This window comes from Chiloscyllium plagiosum, unplaced genomic scaffold (assembly GCF_037043375.1).
Source record: "Chiloscyllium plagiosum isolate Xiang-an unplaced genomic scaffold, Cpla_swu_hap1 HiC_scaffold_50, whole genome shotgun sequence".
NCBI classification, from domain to species: Eukaryota; Metazoa; Chordata; class Chondrichthyes; order Orectolobiformes; family Hemiscylliidae; genus Chiloscyllium; species Chiloscyllium plagiosum.
In genome coordinates, this window is record NW_028270188.1 from 53526088 (window position 1) to 53545092 (window position 19005).

The 19005-nt window shown below is 56.7% G+C and overlaps 1 protein-coding gene across 1 annotated transcript in view; it reads right to left on the reverse strand.

Annotated features, from left to right (window-relative positions):
• Nucleotides 1-217: 217 nt before the first annotated feature.
• LOC122546650 (Golgi phosphoprotein 3-like) overlaps nt 218-19005 on the reverse strand; it is a 39424-nt gene continuing 20636 nt past the window's right edge. The window contains exons 2-4 of the mRNA XM_087985017.1: nt 2784-2915; nt 2439-2553; nt 218-1096 (exon numbers count right to left, since the gene is read on the reverse strand). Coding sequence (XP_087841143.1) covers nt 672-1096; nt 2439-2553; nt 2784-2915 — 672 coding nt within the window. The 3' untranslated portion in view covers nt 218-671. The remainder of the gene's footprint in view (nt 1097-2438; nt 2554-2783; nt 2916-19005) is intronic.

The following is a 19005-nucleotide window of genomic DNA, read 5'->3' on the forward strand; positions in this document are numbered from 1 at the left end:
CTCCAGTTGACGACAAAGATGGCCACCATCCCAGGTGATACCAGCATCAAAAATGTCTGCCATCTGAGGTGACACCAGCATCAAAAATGGTCACCATTCCAAGTGACACCAGCATCAAAAATGGCCACCATTCCAGATGACACCAGCAACAAAGATGGCCACCACCCGAGTTGACATCAATTGCTGGATGGTCAACTCAGAAAGAGCAGGGTTTGGTTTAGTTGGGGGGGGGGGTGAGGGCGCAAGGCTGGTGAAAGGGAAAAAAAAAAGAGATAAAAGTGAAGCCTTCAAGTGGCTTAGCAAGGCAAATCTATTCTTACATTATACCCCCGGGTTGTCCCTCGGTCCAGCGCGAGGGAGGGAAATGAGTGGGGGATAGGAGGGGCCGTACGGTTGTGGAATCAATTGAACCCCACCTACGCCCCCGCCCCCCTCCACTAACAACTTGGCCCCACTCCCAGCACCAAAAAAAACACCCCCCGCAATCCCAGACTCCTCCTCCAGGCGGCGGAGACGACAATCAGCACGAGGTCCACTTTCCCCCCACAAAATGGCACCACAAAAAAAAAACACCCAAAGACCCGCAATCCCAGACTCTGCCACTGGGCGGCAGAGACGGCCAAGAGCGCGCGCGCGCGCGCGCGCGCGAGGGCGGGGTGGGGGAAAAGAGGCTACTTGGTGAATGCGGCCATTACGGCCCAGACCATCTCGTTGGCGTTGGGCTTGGCGGACTCCGCGTCCGGGTTGAGCTCCAGCAGCTCGCGCGAGCGGCTAGTGGCCAGTTCGTACTGGTCGTCCGTCAGTGGCACAAAGGCGTTCTCCAGCACGTCCGAGCTGTGGGCCAGGAGGGCGAGGGCCAGCAGGCGCTTGTCCATGCGCTGGGGCTCACGCACCCACTTGCCCAGGAAGGCGTCCTGCAGCCTCTTGACCAGCCGCTGCTTGAGCGTGCCGTCGGTCACCGGGTGGGTGGTCATGTCGAACAGCAGGAAATTCTGCTTCTCCGTCGTCAGCACCCCCTTCTCCACCAGGCTCTTGGCCAGCCGCTCCCTCACGTTGCGGATCTGGTAATTCAGCTTCAGGGGGTTCCACGTCTCGCCTGCCGGCACGCCACGGTGGGTGGGGAGGCGCGGTCAAGCGGTGAGGAGGTGGTGGTGGGCAGAAACAGAGAACACAGAAAGGCGGAGATTAGGACAAACACCGCTGCCTCATGGGACCCGGACTGGTTCCCACCCTCAGGGCGACAGTCTGTGTGGAGTTTTCACTTTCCCCCCCCGTGTCTGCCTGGGTTTCCTCTCACAGTCCAAAGATGTGCAGGTTAGGGTGGATTGGCCATGCTAAATTGTCCCATAGTGCCCAGGGATGTGCAGGTTCGGGAGGATTGGCCATGCTAAATTGTCCTGTAGTGCCCAGGGATGTGCAGGTTAGGGTGGATTGGCCATGCTAAATTGTCCCGTAGTGCCCAGGGATGTGCAGGTTAGGGTGGATTGGCCATGCTAAATTGTCCCGTAGTGCCCAGGGATGTGCAGGTTAGGGTGGATTGGCCATGCTAAATTGTCCCATAGTGCCCCAGGGATGTGCAGGTTAGGGTGGATTGGCCATGCTAAATTGTCCCGTAGTGCCCAGGATGTGCAGGTTAGGGTGGATTGGCCATGCTAAATTGTCCATAGTGCCCCAGGGTTGTGCAGGTTAGGGTGGATTGGCCATGCTAAATTGTCCCATAGTCCCCAGGGATGTGCAGGTTAGGGTGGATAGGCCATGCTAAATTGTCCCATAGTGCCCCAGGGATGTGCAGGTTAGGGTGGATTGGCCATGCTAAATTGTCCCGTAGTGCCCAGGGATGTGCAGGTTAGGGTGGATTGGCCATGCTAAATTGTCCCATAGTGCCCCAGGGATGTGCAGGTTAGGGTGGATTGGCCATGCTAAATTGTCCCGTAGTGCCCAGGGATGTGCAGGTTAGGGTGGATTGGCCATGCTAAATTGTCCCATAGTGCCCAGGGTTGTGCAGGTTAGGGTGGATTGGCCATGCTAAATTGCCCCATAGTGCCCAGGGATGTGCAGGTTAGGGTGGATTGGCCATGCTAAATTGTCCCATAGTCCCAGGGATGTGCAGGTTAGGGTGGATTGGCCATGCTAAATTGTCCCGTAGTGCCCAGGGATGTGCAGGTTAGGGTGGATTGGCCATGCTAAATTGTCCCATAGTCCCCAGGGATGTGCAGGTTAGGGTGGATTGGCATGCTAAATTGTCCCGTAGTGCCAGGAATGTGCAGGTTAGGGTGGATTGGCCATGCTAAATTGTCCCATAGTGCCCAGGGATGTGCAGGTTAGGGTGGATTGGCCATGCTAAATTGTCCCGTCGTGCCCAGGGTGAGAGAGCCTGACAGAGTGAACACGGTTTGGGGTGAACCGCGCAGGGCGCCCTCCCCCAGCCCCTCCCTTACCGGTGAGCAGCTCGATCCAGTTCTGCACCGTCTCGGTGGGCTCGGTCACCTTGATGTGCTTCAGTGCCTCGTCCAGCAGAACGTCACCGGTCGGAGCGTCCGATTTGAAGAGGACCTGGAGGAGAAGAGGAAGGAGGTGGTGGGTGTCGGGTGTCTGAGGTCAGCGTGGGAGCCTTACGTCGGTAGGATGTGCCCACCTCAGCCCCCGCAGTTGCCTCGCCACCTCCCTTCCCGGGGGAGCGACCGTACGGCACTGCGATGCACACTGCAGTCGATCAGTCCCCAACTCCCAACCATCCTCCCAGGTGTAGCTCTGACACCACCCCCCCTCCTGACGTGACCCACCTTGCGGTTGAGCAAGCTCTTGCGGCGAAGGGTGGGGGGCTCCAGTTGTATTCGCCCCCTCAGGGCCAGTTCCACCAGGATGCAGCCTCGCAGTCCCGCTGAGATACAGTCATTCCAGAACGAGGTGTAGCCCTGCAGCAGGGCGGGGCGGGGCGGGACGGGGTGGGGGGATTCAGAGAGACTCGCGGGGTTAACAAGGTCATGCAGCGAGCAAGCAACGTCCCAATGTCCCCCGACAGACCAGTCAATGCACACGGACAAAACAACTCTCACAGTCTCAGCTTCGGAGCTGAGCGCCAAGTGATAGAGGGCGTTAAATCAGGGAGACCGACTACACACACACATACATGTACACACACACACACGTGTACACACACACACACAGATCACACATACGTGTACACACACATACAGACAGATCACACAGATATATGTGTACACACACACACGTGCACACACACACAGACAGATCACACATACGTGTACACACACATACAGACAGATCACACAGATATATGTGTACACACACACACACGTGCACACACACACAGACAGATCACACATACGTGTACACACACTTACAGACAGATCACACAGATACATGTGTACACACACGTGTACACACACATACATGTGTACACACATACAGACAGATCACACAGATACGTGTACAAACACACAGGCAGAACACACGTACAGACACACGCACACGTACAGACACACGCACACGGGCAGACCACACACACGTACAAACACATGTACACGCACATGCCCGCACGCGCACGTACCCACACACCCGTACACGCACGCACACGCCCACGCCCACACACGCCCACGCCCACACACACACACGCCCACACACACACACGCCCACACACACACACACGCCCACACACACACACACGCCCACACACACACACACGCCCACACACACACACACGCCCACACACACACACGCCCACACACACACACGCCCACACACACACACGCCCACACACACGCCCACGCCCACACACACGCCCACACACACACACACGCCCACACACACACACACGCCCACACACACACACACGCCCACACACACACACACACGCCCCTGTACACACACACACGCCCCTGTACACACACACACACGCCCCTGTACACACACACACACACCTGTACACACACACACACACCTGTACACACACACACACACCTGTACACACACACACACACCTGTACACACACACACACACCTGTACACACACACACACACCTGTACACACACACACACACCTGTACACACACACACACACCTGTACACACACACACACACCTGTACACACACACACCTGTACACACACACACACACCTGTACACACACACACACACCTGTGTACACACACACACACCTGTACACACACACACACCTGTACACACACACACCTGTACACACACACACACACCTGTACACACACACACACACCTGTACACACACACACACCTGTACACACACACACCCGTACACACACACACCCGTACACACACACACCCGTACACACACACACCCGTACACGCCCACACACCTGTACACACACACACCCGTACACGCCCACACACCTGTACACACACACACACGTACACGCCCACACACACACGTACACACACAATGCAGTTCTCTCAAGACGGAGCGTTATACGGAGGCTCAGTGAGCTGTCTCTCTCAGGATGCCATGCTCCTTGGTGTCCTGTGACCAACACTGGGGGAACAACAACCCAGGTGGCTTGGGCCAATTCCCCATCGCTGCTGTGGGAGCTCACTGCACCCCCTCCAGCAGTGACGGCGATTCGGAGAAAGTACTTCATTGAGGGGTGGGGGGGGGGGGGGGGTGGTGGCGAGAGCCCAAAGGTGTCAAATCAATACACCCCCTCTTTCAGCCTCAGCCTGACCCTCCCTTGCCGCTGTCTCACGGTAAGAGCGCTGTGCCGAGGGCGTGGTTAATTTTCTGACAATTCGGGTGCCTGATAAGCAGCGCTGGATCACAGAGGGGCCAGTCCCTTTGGCCCATCGAGATGGTGACAGCCCCGAGACAGCGCTGCTCAACATAACCCTGCTGTCTTGCCCCAAGCAGCCTCTGAGCTCTGTGCCCTCTCAGGGATTATGGTGAAAGTGCCTGTTTAATCTGCTTTCAGGCAGGCAGCCCCAATTACAGCAGGTCATTGCGTAAACAAGAGTGATCCAGAGTCAGCCACGCCACTTCCCTGTAACGCAACACTCGGAAGCACACGTGATAAATACAGGAACATTCACAGAATGTCTGTCCTGTCCTCAGGAGCTCTCCAAAGAACTGGGTGTGCAATTCAAGATTAAACTGTGGATCAGTGTGTCATTTTCTCAGCTCTGAGTCATCCGTCTGTGGCACTGAATTAACTGCAACACACACAACCCAGGCTGACAATCCCAACACCGCGCTGTCGGAGGGTCAGCGCTGAGGGAGTGGGCACGTGGAGGGTCAGTGCTGAGGGAGTGGGCACGTGGAGGGTCAGTGCTGAGGGAGCAGGCGCTGTCGGAGGGTCAGCGCTGAGGGAGTGGGCACGTGGAGGGTCAGTGCTGAGGGAGTGGGCGCTGTCGGAGGGTCAGTGCTGAGGGAGTGGGTGTTGTCGGAGGGTCAGTGCTGAGGGAGTGGGCACGTGGAGGGTCAGTGCTGAGGGAGTGGGCGCTGTGGGAGGGTCAGCGCTGAGGGAGTGGGCGCTGTCGGAGGGTCAGCGCTGAGGGAGTGGGCACGTGGAGGGTCAGTGCTGAGGGAGTGGGCGCTGTCGGAGGGTCAGTGCTGAGGGAGTGGGCGCTGTGGGAGGGTCAGTGCTGAGGGAGTGGGCACGTGGAGGGTCAGTGCTGAGGGAGTGGGCGCTGTGGGAGGGTCAGTGCTGAGGGAGTGGGCGCTGTGGGAGGGTCAGTGCTGAGGGAGTGGGCGCTGTGGGAGGGTCAGTGCTGAGGGAGTGGGCGCTGTGGGAGGGTCAGCGCTGAGGGAGGGGGCACGTGGAGGGTCAGCGCTGAGGGAGGGGGCGCTGTGGGATGGTCAGTGCTGAGCGAGTGGGCACTGTCAGAGGGTCAGTGCAGAGGGAGCGGGCTGTGTTGGAGGGTCAGTGCTGAGGGAGCAGGCGCTGTCGGAGGGTCAATGCTGAGGGAGCAGGCGCTGTTGGAGGGTCAGTGCTGAGGGAGTAGGCGCTGTCCGAGGGTCAGCGCTGAGGGAGGGAGCATTGTCGAAGGGTCAATGCTGAGGGAGCGGGTGCTGTCGGGGGGTCAGTGCTGAGAGAGCAGGCGCTGTTGGAGGGTCAGTGCTGAGGGAGTGAGTGCTGTTGGAGGGTTAGTGCTGAGGGAGTGGGTGCTATCGGAGGGTCAGTGCTGAGGGAGTGGGTGCTGTGGGAGGGTCAGTGCTGAGGGAGCGGGCGCTGTTGGAGGGTTAGTGCTGAGGGAGTGGGTGCTATCGGAGGGTCAGTGCTGAGGGAGCAGGTGCTATCGGAGGGTCAGTGCTGAGAGAGCAGGCGCTGTTGGAGGGTTCGTGCTGAGGGAGCGGGCGCTATAGGAGGGTCAATGCTGAGGGAGTGGGTGCTGTTGGAGGGTCACATGTGAAAATGCAGATAGATCCCACAGGGGCCACTATTTATGGTTCAAACAACATTACTGAGGGGAACACGCGATATGGGTCATCCTCCCATTGTGGGCTCTTGCTGTGCGCAATACCGAGGCCGGAGCACTCTCATGATAACAGTGACCATACATCACTAAAGCTCTTGATTAGGCTGTGAAAGGGCTGAGATATCCGAACGCGTGCAAACGTTAAGGGCTCTGGCCCGAAACTTCGATTTTCCTTCTCCTCGGATGCTGCCTGACCTGCTGTGATTTTCCAGCACCATTCTGACAGACTCTGGCTTCCAGCATCAGCAGGCCATTCCGCCCATCAGATCCACACCTACCCTCCAAAGAACATATCACCCAGGCCATTCCCACTGCCTGCTCCCTGAAACCCTGCATTTCCCAAGGCCAATCCACCCTAACCTGCACAGGATAATTTAGCATGGCCAACCCACCCTAACCTACACATCCCTGGGGCACTACGGGACAATTTAGCACGGCCAATCCACCCTAACCATTGAATTCTGACCGAGGGCAGGCGTGCCAAACATCGCCGCGATGCTGAGGAACTGTGCAGCTGCCCCCTGGGTGTCTCTCTCTGTCCGACAACCCTGGCCAGCTGGGAATTGGTCGAGCTCCTGAGGGCCGGGTTGGGAACGCACCCTCTCCGAGCCTTCTGCTGTCCTTTGGAACCGGAGTTTCTGGGACTCAGTCCTGGGGGAGTGCACAAGGCTTCAGTGGAATCCCTGGTGCTCCTGGTATTCCCTGTGCGTCTTGGACGAAGAGCTTGTTTGGATTTTAAACAAGACCAGGCGGGCGTGTTCGCGACGAACAACTGTGTACGTTGGTTTATCTGAGCTCATTTCGTGTGTGCGTGTGCGTGAAAACCTGTGTAGGCCATCACCAAAAGCTGTCCCGTCGATCCGATGTGGAATTATAACCCAGTCTCAGGGATGGTGTCCACCTCTGACCCACTGGGTGTAGCAATAGGCAGAGAAGCATACAAAGCCACCCTCCCCCACCCCACCCCTTCCAACCGTGTCGGAACAGGCCTCAAAGTCCGTCAGGTCTGCACCGGCCCTCCCGAGGTGCTCTGCACAGAGAGCTAGCCCCCAACCTTATCCCGGTCACCCCACATTTCCCACAGCTAATCCACCTTGGGCTCAGTGGTCAGCGCTGCTGCTGTACTGCGCCAGGGACCCGGGCTCGATTCCAGCCTCGGGGGTGACTGTCTGTGTGGAGTTTGCATATTCTCCCCGTGTCTGCCTGGGTTTCCTCCGGGTGCTCCGGTTTCCTTCCACAGTCCAAAGATGTGCAGGTCAAGTGAATTGGCCATGCTAAATTGTCCCGTAGTGCCCAGGGTTGTGCAGGTTAGGGTGGGTTGGCCATGCTAAATTGTCCCGTAGTGCCCAGGGATGTGCAGGTGAGGGGGGGATCGGCAGGGTTACCGGGTAGGGTAGGCAGCATTCTTCACAGGACTGGTGTGGATCCAACTGGCCGATTGGGCCTGGGATTGAGTCGGGGCTGGCATTTGCGAAGAAAAATGACACTCAGTGACAAGGCAGGAGCTGGAGTTGGGGCGGGAGAGGAAGTGACTGTTCAGATTAAACAGAGGTGATGATGAAGTATTAAAGACATGACAATGGCAGATGGTTACCAAGTGAAGAATATCATCACACCCAAATGCTGAATTCCACAGCCTCCCAGGTGTTGTTTAAAAGTCTTATCTCACACTCTGTTTAACTTCCTTTCAAGTGAGCTTGCGGAAATGTTTGCTAAACTTCTGTTGTGTGGATGTGGGACTCGTAAAATGCAGCTCCACTGCACAGGTATATCACACAGAGACACAAAGAGGGAGAGGGAGACACAGGGAGAGGGAGAGGGGGGGGGAGAGAGAGCGGGGGGGGGGGGGGGGGGGAGCGGGGGGGGGGGAGGAGCGGGGTGGGAGGAGGGAGAGCGGGGGGGGGGTGGAGAGCGGGGGGGGGGGGTGGAGGGCGGGGGGGGGTGGAGAGCGGGGGGGGGTGGAGAGCGGGGGGGGGGGGGGGAGCGGTGGGGGGGGGGGGAGAGGAGCGCGGGGGGGGGGAGCGCGGGGGGTGGGAGAGAGGGCGAGCGGGGTGCAGAGGTGAAACAGCTGCTCCCTCCTGCCTGAAGCGTGGGAGTGAGCTGCTTCCCAACACCAGAAACTGGTTACAGGTGGATTACTGGGGAACAGGTTTGGCTGGTTACAGCAATCAACAAAACCAAACGATGCATGGCACGCAGGGATTATTGGGCTGGTTCCCGACACCATTCAGCATGGAAAACGCTAGTGTCAATTATAAAGGCTGGAACAGCGGGACATACAGTACTGTACCCCAGTGTGATACAGGGACAGACGTGTCCCCACCAGTACTGTACCCCAGTGTGATACAGGGACAGACGTGTCCCCACCAGTACTGTACCCCAGTGTGATACAGGGACAGACGTGTCCCCACCAGTACTGTACCCCAGTGTGATACAGGGACAGACCCGTCCCCACCAGTACTGTACCCCAGTGTTATACAGGGACAGACCCGTCCCCACCAGTACTGTACCCCAGTGTGATACAGGGACAGACGTGTCCCCACCAGTACTGTACCCCAGTGTGATACAGGGACAGACCCGTCCCCACCAGTACTGTACCCCAGTGTTATACAGGGACAGACCCGTCCCCACCAGTACTGTACCCCAGTGTGATACAGGGACAGACGTGTCCCCACCAGTACTGTACCCCAGTGTGATACAGGGACAGACCCGTCCCCACCAGTACTGTACCCCAGTGTTATACAGGGACAGACCCGTCCCCACCAGTACTGTACCCCAGTGTGATACAGGGACAGACGTGTCCCCACCAGTACTGTACCCCAGTGTGATACAGGGACAGACCCGTCCCCACCAGTACTGTACCCCAGTGTTATACAGGGACAGACCCGTCCCCACCAGTACTGTACCCCAGTGTGATACAGGGACAGACGTGTCCCCACCAGTACTGTACCCCAGTGTGATACAGGGACAGACCCGTCCCCACCAGTACTGTACCCCAGTGTTATACAGGGACAGACCCGTCCCCACCAGTACTGTACCCCAGTGTGATACAGGGACAGACGTGTCCCCACCAGTACTGTACCCCAGTGTGATACAGGGACAGACCCGTCCCCACCAGTACTGTACCCCAGTGTTATACAGGGACAGACCCGTCCCCACCAGTACTGTACCCCAGTGTGATACAGGGACAGACGTGTCCCCACCAGTACTGTACCCCAGTGTGATACAGGGACAGACCCGTCCCCACCAGTACTGTACCCCAGTGTTATACAGGGACAGACCCGTCCCCACCAGTACTGTACCCCAGTGTGATACAGGGACAGACCCGTCCCCACCAGTACTGTACCCCAGTGTTATACAGGGACAGACCCGTCCCCACCAGTACTGTACCCCAGTGTTATACAGCGACAGACCCGTCCCCACCAATACTGTACCCCAGTGTTATACAGGGACAGACCCGTCCCCATCAGTACAGTACCCCAGTGAGATACAGGGACAGACCCGTCCCCACCAATACTGTACCCCAGTGTGATACAGGGACAGACCCGTCCCCACCAGTACGGTATCCCAGTGTTATACAGGGACAGACCCGTCCCCACCAGTACTGTACCCCAGTGTTATACAGTGACAGACCCGTCCCCACCAGTACTGTACCCCAGTGTTATACAGGGACAGACCCGTCCCCACCAGTACTGTACCCCAGTGTTATACAGGGACAGACCCGTCCCCACCAGTACTGTACCCCAGTGTTATACAGGGACAGACCCGTCCCCACCAGTACTGTACCCCAGTGTTATACAGCGACAGACCCGTCCCCACCAATACTGTACCCCAGTGTTATACAGGGACAGACCCGTCCCCATCAGTACAGTACCCCAGTGTTATACAGGGACAGACCCGTCCCCACCAGTACTGTACCCCAGTGTTATACAGGGACAGACCCATCCCCACCAGTACTGTACCCCAGTGTTATACAGGGACAGACCCGTCCCCACCAGTACTGTACCCCAGTGTTATACAGCGACAGACCCGTCCCCACCAATACTGTACCCCAGTGTTATACAGGGACAGACCCGTCCCCACGAGTACTGTACCCCAGTGTTATACAGACACAGACTCGTCCCCACCAGTACTGTACCCCAGTGTTATTCAGGGACAGACCCGTCCCCACCAGTACTGTACCCCAGTGTTATACAGCGACAGACCCGTCCCCACCAGGACTGTACCCCAGTGTTACACAGGGACAGACCTGTCCCCACCAGTACTGTACCGCAGTGTTATACAGGGACAGACCCGTCCCCACCAGTACTGTACCCCAGTGTTATACAGCGACAGACCCGTCCCCACCAGGACTGTACCCCAGTGTTATACAGGGACAGACCCGTCCCCACCAGTACTGTACTCCAGTGTAATACAGGGACAGACCCGTCCCCACCAGTTCTGTACCCCAGTGTTATACAGTGACAGACCCATCCCCACCAGTACTGTACCCCAGTGTTATACAGGGACAGACCCGTCCCCACCAGTACTGTACCCCAGTGTTATACAGGGATAGACCCGTCCCCACCAGTACTGTACCCCAGTGTTATACAGACACAGACCCGTCCCCACCAGTACTGTACCCCAGTGTTGTACAGGGACAGACCCGTCCCCACGAGTACTGTACCCCAGTGTTATACAGACACAGACTCGTCCCCACCAGTACTGTACCCCAGTGTTATTCAGGGACAGACCCGTCCCCACCAGTACTGTACCCCAGTGTTATACAGACACAGACTCGTCCCCACCAGTACTGTACACCAGTGTTATACAGGGACAGACCCGTCCCCACGAGTACTGTACCCCAGTGTTATACAGACACAGACTCGTCCCCACCAGTACTGTACCCCAGTGTTATACAGCGACAGACCCGTCCCCACCAGGACTGTACCCCAGTGTTATACAGGGACAGACCCGTCCCCACCAGTACTGTACTCCAGTGTAATACAGGGACAGACCCGTCCCCACCAGTTCTGTACCCCAGTGTTATACAGTGACAGACCCATCCCCACCAGTACTCTACCCCAGTGTTATACAGGGACAGACCCGTCCCCACCAGTTCTGTACCCCAGTGTTATACAGGGACAGACCTGTCCCCAGCCAGTACTGTACCCCAGTGTTATACAGGGACAGACCTGTCCCCAGCCAGTACTGTACCCCAGTGTTATACAGGGACAGACTGTCCTCACCAGTTCTGTACCCCAGTGTTATACAGGGACAGACCCGTCCCCATCAGTACAGTACCCCAGTGTTATACAGCGACAGACCTGTCCCCACCAATACTGTACCCCAGTGTTATACAGGGACAGACCCGTCCCCACCAGTACTGTACCCCAGTGTTATACAGGGACAGACCCATCCCCACCAGTACTGTACCCCAGTGTTATACAGGGACAGACCCATCCCCACCAGTACTGTACCCCAGTGTTATACAGCGACAGACCCGTCCCCACCAATACTGTACCCCAGTGTTATACAGGGACAGACCCGTCCCCACGAGTACTGTACCCCAGTGTTATACAGACACAGACTCGTCCCCACCAGTACTGTACCCCAGTGTTATTCAGGGACAGACCCGTCCCCACCAGTACTGTACCCCAGTGTTATACAGACACAGACTCGTCCCCACCAGTACTGTACACCAGTGTTATACAGGGACAGACCCGTCCCCACGAGTACTGTACCCCAGTGTTATACAGACACAGACTCGTCCCCACCAGTACTGTACCCCAGTGTTATACAGCGACAGACCCGTCCCCACCAGGACTGTACCCCAGTGTTATACAGGGACAGACCTGTCCCCACCAGTACTGTACCCCAGTGTTATACAGGGACAGACCCGTCCCCACCAGTACTGTACCCCAGTGTTATACAGCGACAGACCCGTCCCCACCAGGACTGTACCCCAGTGTTATACAGGGACAGACCCGTCCCCACCAGTACTGTACTCCAGTGTAATACAGGGACAGACCCGTCCCCACCAGTTCTGTACCCCAGTGTTATACAGTGACAGACCCATCCCCACCAGTACTCTACCCCAGTGTTATACAGGGACAGACCCGTCCCCGCCAGTACTGTACTCCAGTGTTATACAGGGACAGACCCGTCCCCACCAGTTCTGTACCCCAGTGTTATACAGGGACAGACCTGTCCCCAGCCAGTACTGTACCCCAGTGTTATACAGGGACAGACCTGTCCCCAGCCAGTACTGTACCCCAGTGTTATACAGGGACAGACTGTCCTCACCAGTTCTGTACCCCAGTGTTATACAGGGACAGAACCGTCCCCACCAGTACTGTACCCCAGTGTTGTACAGGGACAGACCCGTCCCCACCAGTACTGTACCCCAGTGTTATACAGGGACAGACTGTCCCCACCAGTACTGTACCCCAGTGTTATACAGGGACAGACCGTCCCCACCAGTACTGTACCCCAGTGTTCTACAGGGACAGACCCGTCCCCACCAGTACTATACCCCAGTGTTATACAGGGACAGACCTGTCCCCAGCCAGTACTGTACCCCAGTGTTATACAGGGACAGACCCGTCCCCACCAGTACTGTACCCCAGTGTTATACAGGGACAGACCCGTCCCCACCAGTACTGTACCCCAGTGTTATACAGGGACAGACCCGTCCCCACCAGTTCTGTACCCCAGTGTTATACAGGGACAGACCTGTCCCCAGCCAGTACTGTACCCCAGTGTTATACAGGGACAGACTGTCCTCACCAGTTCTGTACCCCAGTGTTATACAGGGACAGAACCGTCCCCACCAGTTCTGTACCCCAGTGTTATACAGGGACAGAACCGTCCCCACCAGTACTGTACCCCAGTGTTGTACAGGGACAGACCCGTCCCCACCAGTACTGTACCCCAGTGTTATACAGTGACAGACTGTCCCCACCAGTACTGTACCCCAGTGTTATACAGTGACAGACTGTCCCCACCAGTACTGTATCCCAGTGTTATACAGGGACAGGCCCATCCCCACCAGTACTGTACCCCAGTGTTATACAGTGACAGACCCGTCCCCACCAGTACTGTACCCCAGTGTTATACAGGGACAGACCCATCCCCACCAGTACTGTACCCCAGTGTTATACAGGGACAGACCCGTCCCCACCAGTACTGTACCCCAGTGTTATACAGGGACAGACCCGTCCCCACCAATACTGTACCCCAGTGTTATACAGGGACAGACCCGTCCCCACCAGTACTGTACTCCAGTGTAATACAGGGACAGACCCGTCCCCACCAGTTCTGTACCCCAGTGTTATACAGTGACAGACCCATCCCCACCAGTACTCTACCCCAGTGTTATACAGGGACAGACCCGTCCCCGCCAGTACTGTACTCCAGTGTTATACAGGGACAGACCCGTCCCCACCAGTTCTGTACCCCAGTGTTATACAGGGACAGACCTGTCCCCAGCCAGTACTGTACCCCAGTGTTATACAGTGTCAGACCCGACCCCACCAGTACTGTACCCCAGTGTTATACAGGGACAGACCCGTCCCCACCAGTACTGTACCCCAGTGTTATACAGGGAGACCGTCCCCACCAGTACTGTACCCCAGTGTTATACAGGGACAGACCCGCCCCCACCAGTACTGTACCCCAGTGTTATACAGGGACAGACCCGTCCCCACCAGTACTCTACCCCAGTGTTATACAGGGACAGACCTGTCCCCACCAGTACTGTACCCCAGTGTTATACAGGGACAGACCCGTCCCCACCAGTACTGTACCCCAGTGTTATTCAGGGAGAGACCTGTCCCCACCAGTACTGTACGCCAGTGTTATACAGGGACAGACCTGTCCCCACCAGTACTGTACCCCAGTGTTATACAGTGTCAGACCCGTCCCCACCAGTACTGTACCCCAGTGTTATACAGTGACAGACCTGTCCCCACCAGTACTGTACCCCAGTGTTACACAGGGACAGACCCGTCCCCACCAGTACTGTACCCGAGTGTTATACAGTGACAGACCTGTCCCCACCAGTACTGTACCCCAGTGTTATACAGGGACAGACCCGTCCCCACCAGTACTGTACCCCAGTGTAATACAGGGACAGACCTGTCCCCACCAGTACTGTACCCCAGTGTTACACAGGGACAGACCCGTCCCCACCAGTACTGTACCCCAGTGTTACACAGGGACAGACCCGTCCCCACCAGTACTGTACCCCAGTGTTATACAGGGACAGACCCGTCCCCACCAGTACTGTTCCCCAGTGTTATACCGGGACAGACCTGTCCCCACCAGTACTGTACCCCAGTGTTACACAGGGACAGACCCGTCCCCACCAGTACTGTACCCCAGTGTTATACAGGGACAGACCTGTCCCCACCAGTACTGTACCCCAGTGTTACACAGGGACAGACCCGTCCCCACCAGTACTGTACCCCAGTGTTATACAGGGACAGACCTGTCCCCACCAGTACTGTACCCCAGTGTTACACAGGGACAGACCTCCCCACCAGTACTGTACCCCAGTGTAATACAGGGACAGACCTGTCCCCACCAGTACTGTACCCCAGTGTTATACTGGGACAGACCCGTCCTCACCAGTACTGTACCCCGGTGTTACACCGGGACAGACCCGTCCCCACCAGTACTGTACCCCAGTGTTATACAGGGACAGACCCGTCCCCACCAGTACTCTACCCCAGTGTTATACAGGGACAGACCTTTCCCCACCAGTACTGTACCCCAGTGTTATACAGGGACAGACCCGTCCCCACCAGTACTGTACCCCAGTGTTATTCAGGGAGAGACCTGTCCCCACCAGTACTGTACGCCAGTGTTATACAGGGACAGACCTGGCCCCACCAGTACTGTACCCCAGTGTTATACAGGGACAGACCCGTCCCCACCAGTACTGTACCCCAGTGTAATACAGGGACAGACCTGTCCCCACCAGTACTGTACCCCAGTGTAATACAGGGACAGACCTGTCCCCACCAGTACTGTACCCCAGTGTTATACAGGGACAGACCTGTCCCCACCAGTACTGTACCCCAGTGTTATACAGGGACAGACCCATCCCCACCAGTACTGTACCCCAGTGTTATACAGGGACAGACCCGTCCCCACCAGTACTGTACCCCAGTGTTATACAGGGACAGACCCATCCCCACCAGTACTGTACCCCAGTGTTATACAGGGACAGACCCATCCCCACCAGTACTGTACCCCAGTGTTATACAGGGACAGACCTGTCCCCACCAGTACTGTACCCCAGTGTTATACAGTGACAGACCTGACCCAACAGTACTGTACCCCAGTGTTATACAGGGACAGACCCGTCCCCACCAGTACTGTACCCCAGTGTTATACAGCAAGAGGCCCGTCCCCTCCAGTACTGTACCCCAGTGTTGTACAGGGACAGACCCGTCCCGACCAGTACTGTACCCCAGTGTTATACACTGACAGACCAGTCCCCACCAGTACTGTACCCCAGTGTTATACAGGTACAGACCCATCCCCACCAATACTGTACCCCCGTGTTATACAGTGACAGACCCGTCCCCACCAGTACTGTACCCCAGTGTTATACAGGGAGAGACCCGTCCCCACCAGTACTGTACCCCAGTGTTATACAGGGACAGACCTGTCCCCACTAGTTCTGTAACCCAGTGTTATACAGGGACAGACCTGTCCCCACCAGTACTGTACCCCAGTGTTATACAGGGACAGACCCGTCCCCACCAATACTGTACCCCAGTGTTACACAGGGACAGACCCGACCCCACCAGTACTGTACACCAGTGTTATACAGGGACAGACCTGTCCCCACCAGTACTGTACACCAGTGTTATACAGGGACAGACCTGTCCCCACCGGTACTGTACACCAGTGTTATACAGGGACAGACCCGACCCCACCAGTACCGTACCCCTGTGTTATACAGGGACAGACCCGACCCCACCAGTACTGTACCCCAGTGTTATACAGGGACAGACCCGACCCCACCAGTACTGTACCCCAGTGTTATACAGGGACAGACCCGTCCCCACCAGTACTGTACACCAGTGTTATACAGGGACAGACCTGTCCCCACCAGTACTGTACACCAGTGTTATACAGGGACAGACCTGTCCCCACCAGTACTGTACACCAGTGTTATACAGGGACAGACCCGACCCCACCAGTACCGTACCCCTGTGTTATACAGGGACAGACCCGACCCCACCAGTACTGTACCCCAGTGTTATACAGGGACAGACCCGACGCCACCAGTACTGTACCCCAGTGTTATACAGGGACAGACCCGTCCCCACCAGTACTGTACCCCAGTGTTATACAGGGACAGACCCATCCCCACCAGTACTGTACCCCAGTGTTATACAGGGACAGACCTGTCCCCACCAGTACTGTACACCAGTGTTATACAGGGACAGACCCGACCCCACCAGTACCGTACCCCTGTGTTATACAGGGACAGACCCGACCCCACCAGTACTGTACCCCAGTGTTATACAGGGACAGACCCGACCCCACCAGTACTGTACCCCAGTGTTATACAGGGACAGACCCGACCCCACCAGTACTGTACCCCAGTGTTATACAGGGACAGACCCGACCCCACCAGTACTGTACACCAGTGTTATACAGGGACAGACCTGTCCCCACCAGTACTGTACACCAGTGTTATACAGGGACAGACCTGTCCCCACCAGTACTGTACACCAGTGTTATACAGGGACAGACCCGACCCCACCAGTACCGTACCCCTGTGTTATACAGGGACAGACCCGACTCCACCAGTACTGTACCCCAGTGTTATACAGGGACAGACCCGACCCCACCAGTACTGTACCCCAGTGTTACACAGGGACAGACCCGACCCCACCAGTACTGTACCCCAGTGTTACACAAGGACAGACCCGACCCCACCAGTACTGTACCCCAGTGTTATACAGGGACAGACCCGTCCCCACGAGTACTGTACCCCAGTTTTATACAGGGACAGACCCGTCCCCACCAGTACTGTACCCCAGTGTTGTACAGGGACAGACCCGTCCTCACCAGTACTGTACACCAGTGTTATACAGTGACAGACCTGTCCCCACCAGTACTGTACCCCAGTGTTATACAGGGACAGACCCGTCCCCACCAGTACTGTACCCCAGTGTTATACAGTGTCAGACCCGACCCCACCAGTACTGTACCCCAGTGTTATACAGGGACAGACCCGTCCCCACCAGTACTGTACCCCAGTGTTATACAGGGAGACCGTCCCCACCAGTACTGTACCCCAGTGTTATACAGGGACAGACCCGTCCCCACCAGTACTGTACCCCAGTGTTATACAGGGACAGACCCGTCCCCACCAGTACTCTACCCCAGTGTTATACAGGGACAGACCTGTCCCCACCAGTACTGTACCCCAGTGTTATACAGGGACAGACCCGTCCCCACCAGTACTGTACCCCAGTGTTATTCAGGGAGAGACCTGTCCCCACCAGTACTGTACGCCAGTGTTATACAGGGACAGACCTGTCCCCACCAGTACTGTACCCCAGTGTTATACAGTGTCAGACCCGTCCCCACCAGTACTGTACCCCAGTGTTATACAGTGACAGACCTGTCCCCACCAGTACTGTACCCCAGTGTTACACAGGGACAGACCCGTCCCCACCAGTACTGTACCCGAGTGTTATACAGTGACAGACCTGTCCCCACCAGTACTGTACCCCAGTGTTATACAGGGACAGACCCGTCCCCACCAGTACTGTACCCCAGTGTAATACAGGGACAGACCTGTCCCCACCAGTACTGTACCCCAGTGTTACACAGGGACAGACCCGTCCCCACCAGTACTGTACCCCAGTGTTACACAGGGACAGACCCGTCCCCACCAGTACTGTACCCCAGTGTTATACAGGGACAGACCCGTCCCCACCAGTACTGTACCCCAGTGTTATACAGGGACAGACCTGTCCCCACCAGTACTGTACCCCAGTGTTACACAGGGACAGACCTCCCCACCAGTACTGTACCCCAGTGTAATACAGGGACAGACCTGTCCCCACCAGTACTGTACCCCAGTGTTATACTGGGACAGACCCGTCCTCACCAGTACTGTACCCCGGTGTTACACCGGGACAGACCCGTCCCCACCAGTACTGTACCCCAGTGTTATACAGGGACAGACCCGTCCCCGCCAGTACTGTACTCCAGTGTTATACAGGGACAGACCCGTCCCCACCAGTTCTGTACCCCAGTGTTATACAGGGACAGACCTGTCCCCAGCCAGTACTGTACCCCAGTGTTATACAGGGACAGACCTGTCCCCAGCCAGTACTGTACCCCAGTGTTATACAGGGACAGACTGTCCTCACCAGTTCTGTACCCCAGTGTTATACAGGGACAGAACCGTCCCCACCAGTACTGTACCCCAGTGTTGTACAGGGACAGACCCGTCCCCACCAGTACTGTACCCCAGTGTTATACAGGGACAGACTGTCCCCACCAGTACTGTACCCCAGTGTTATAC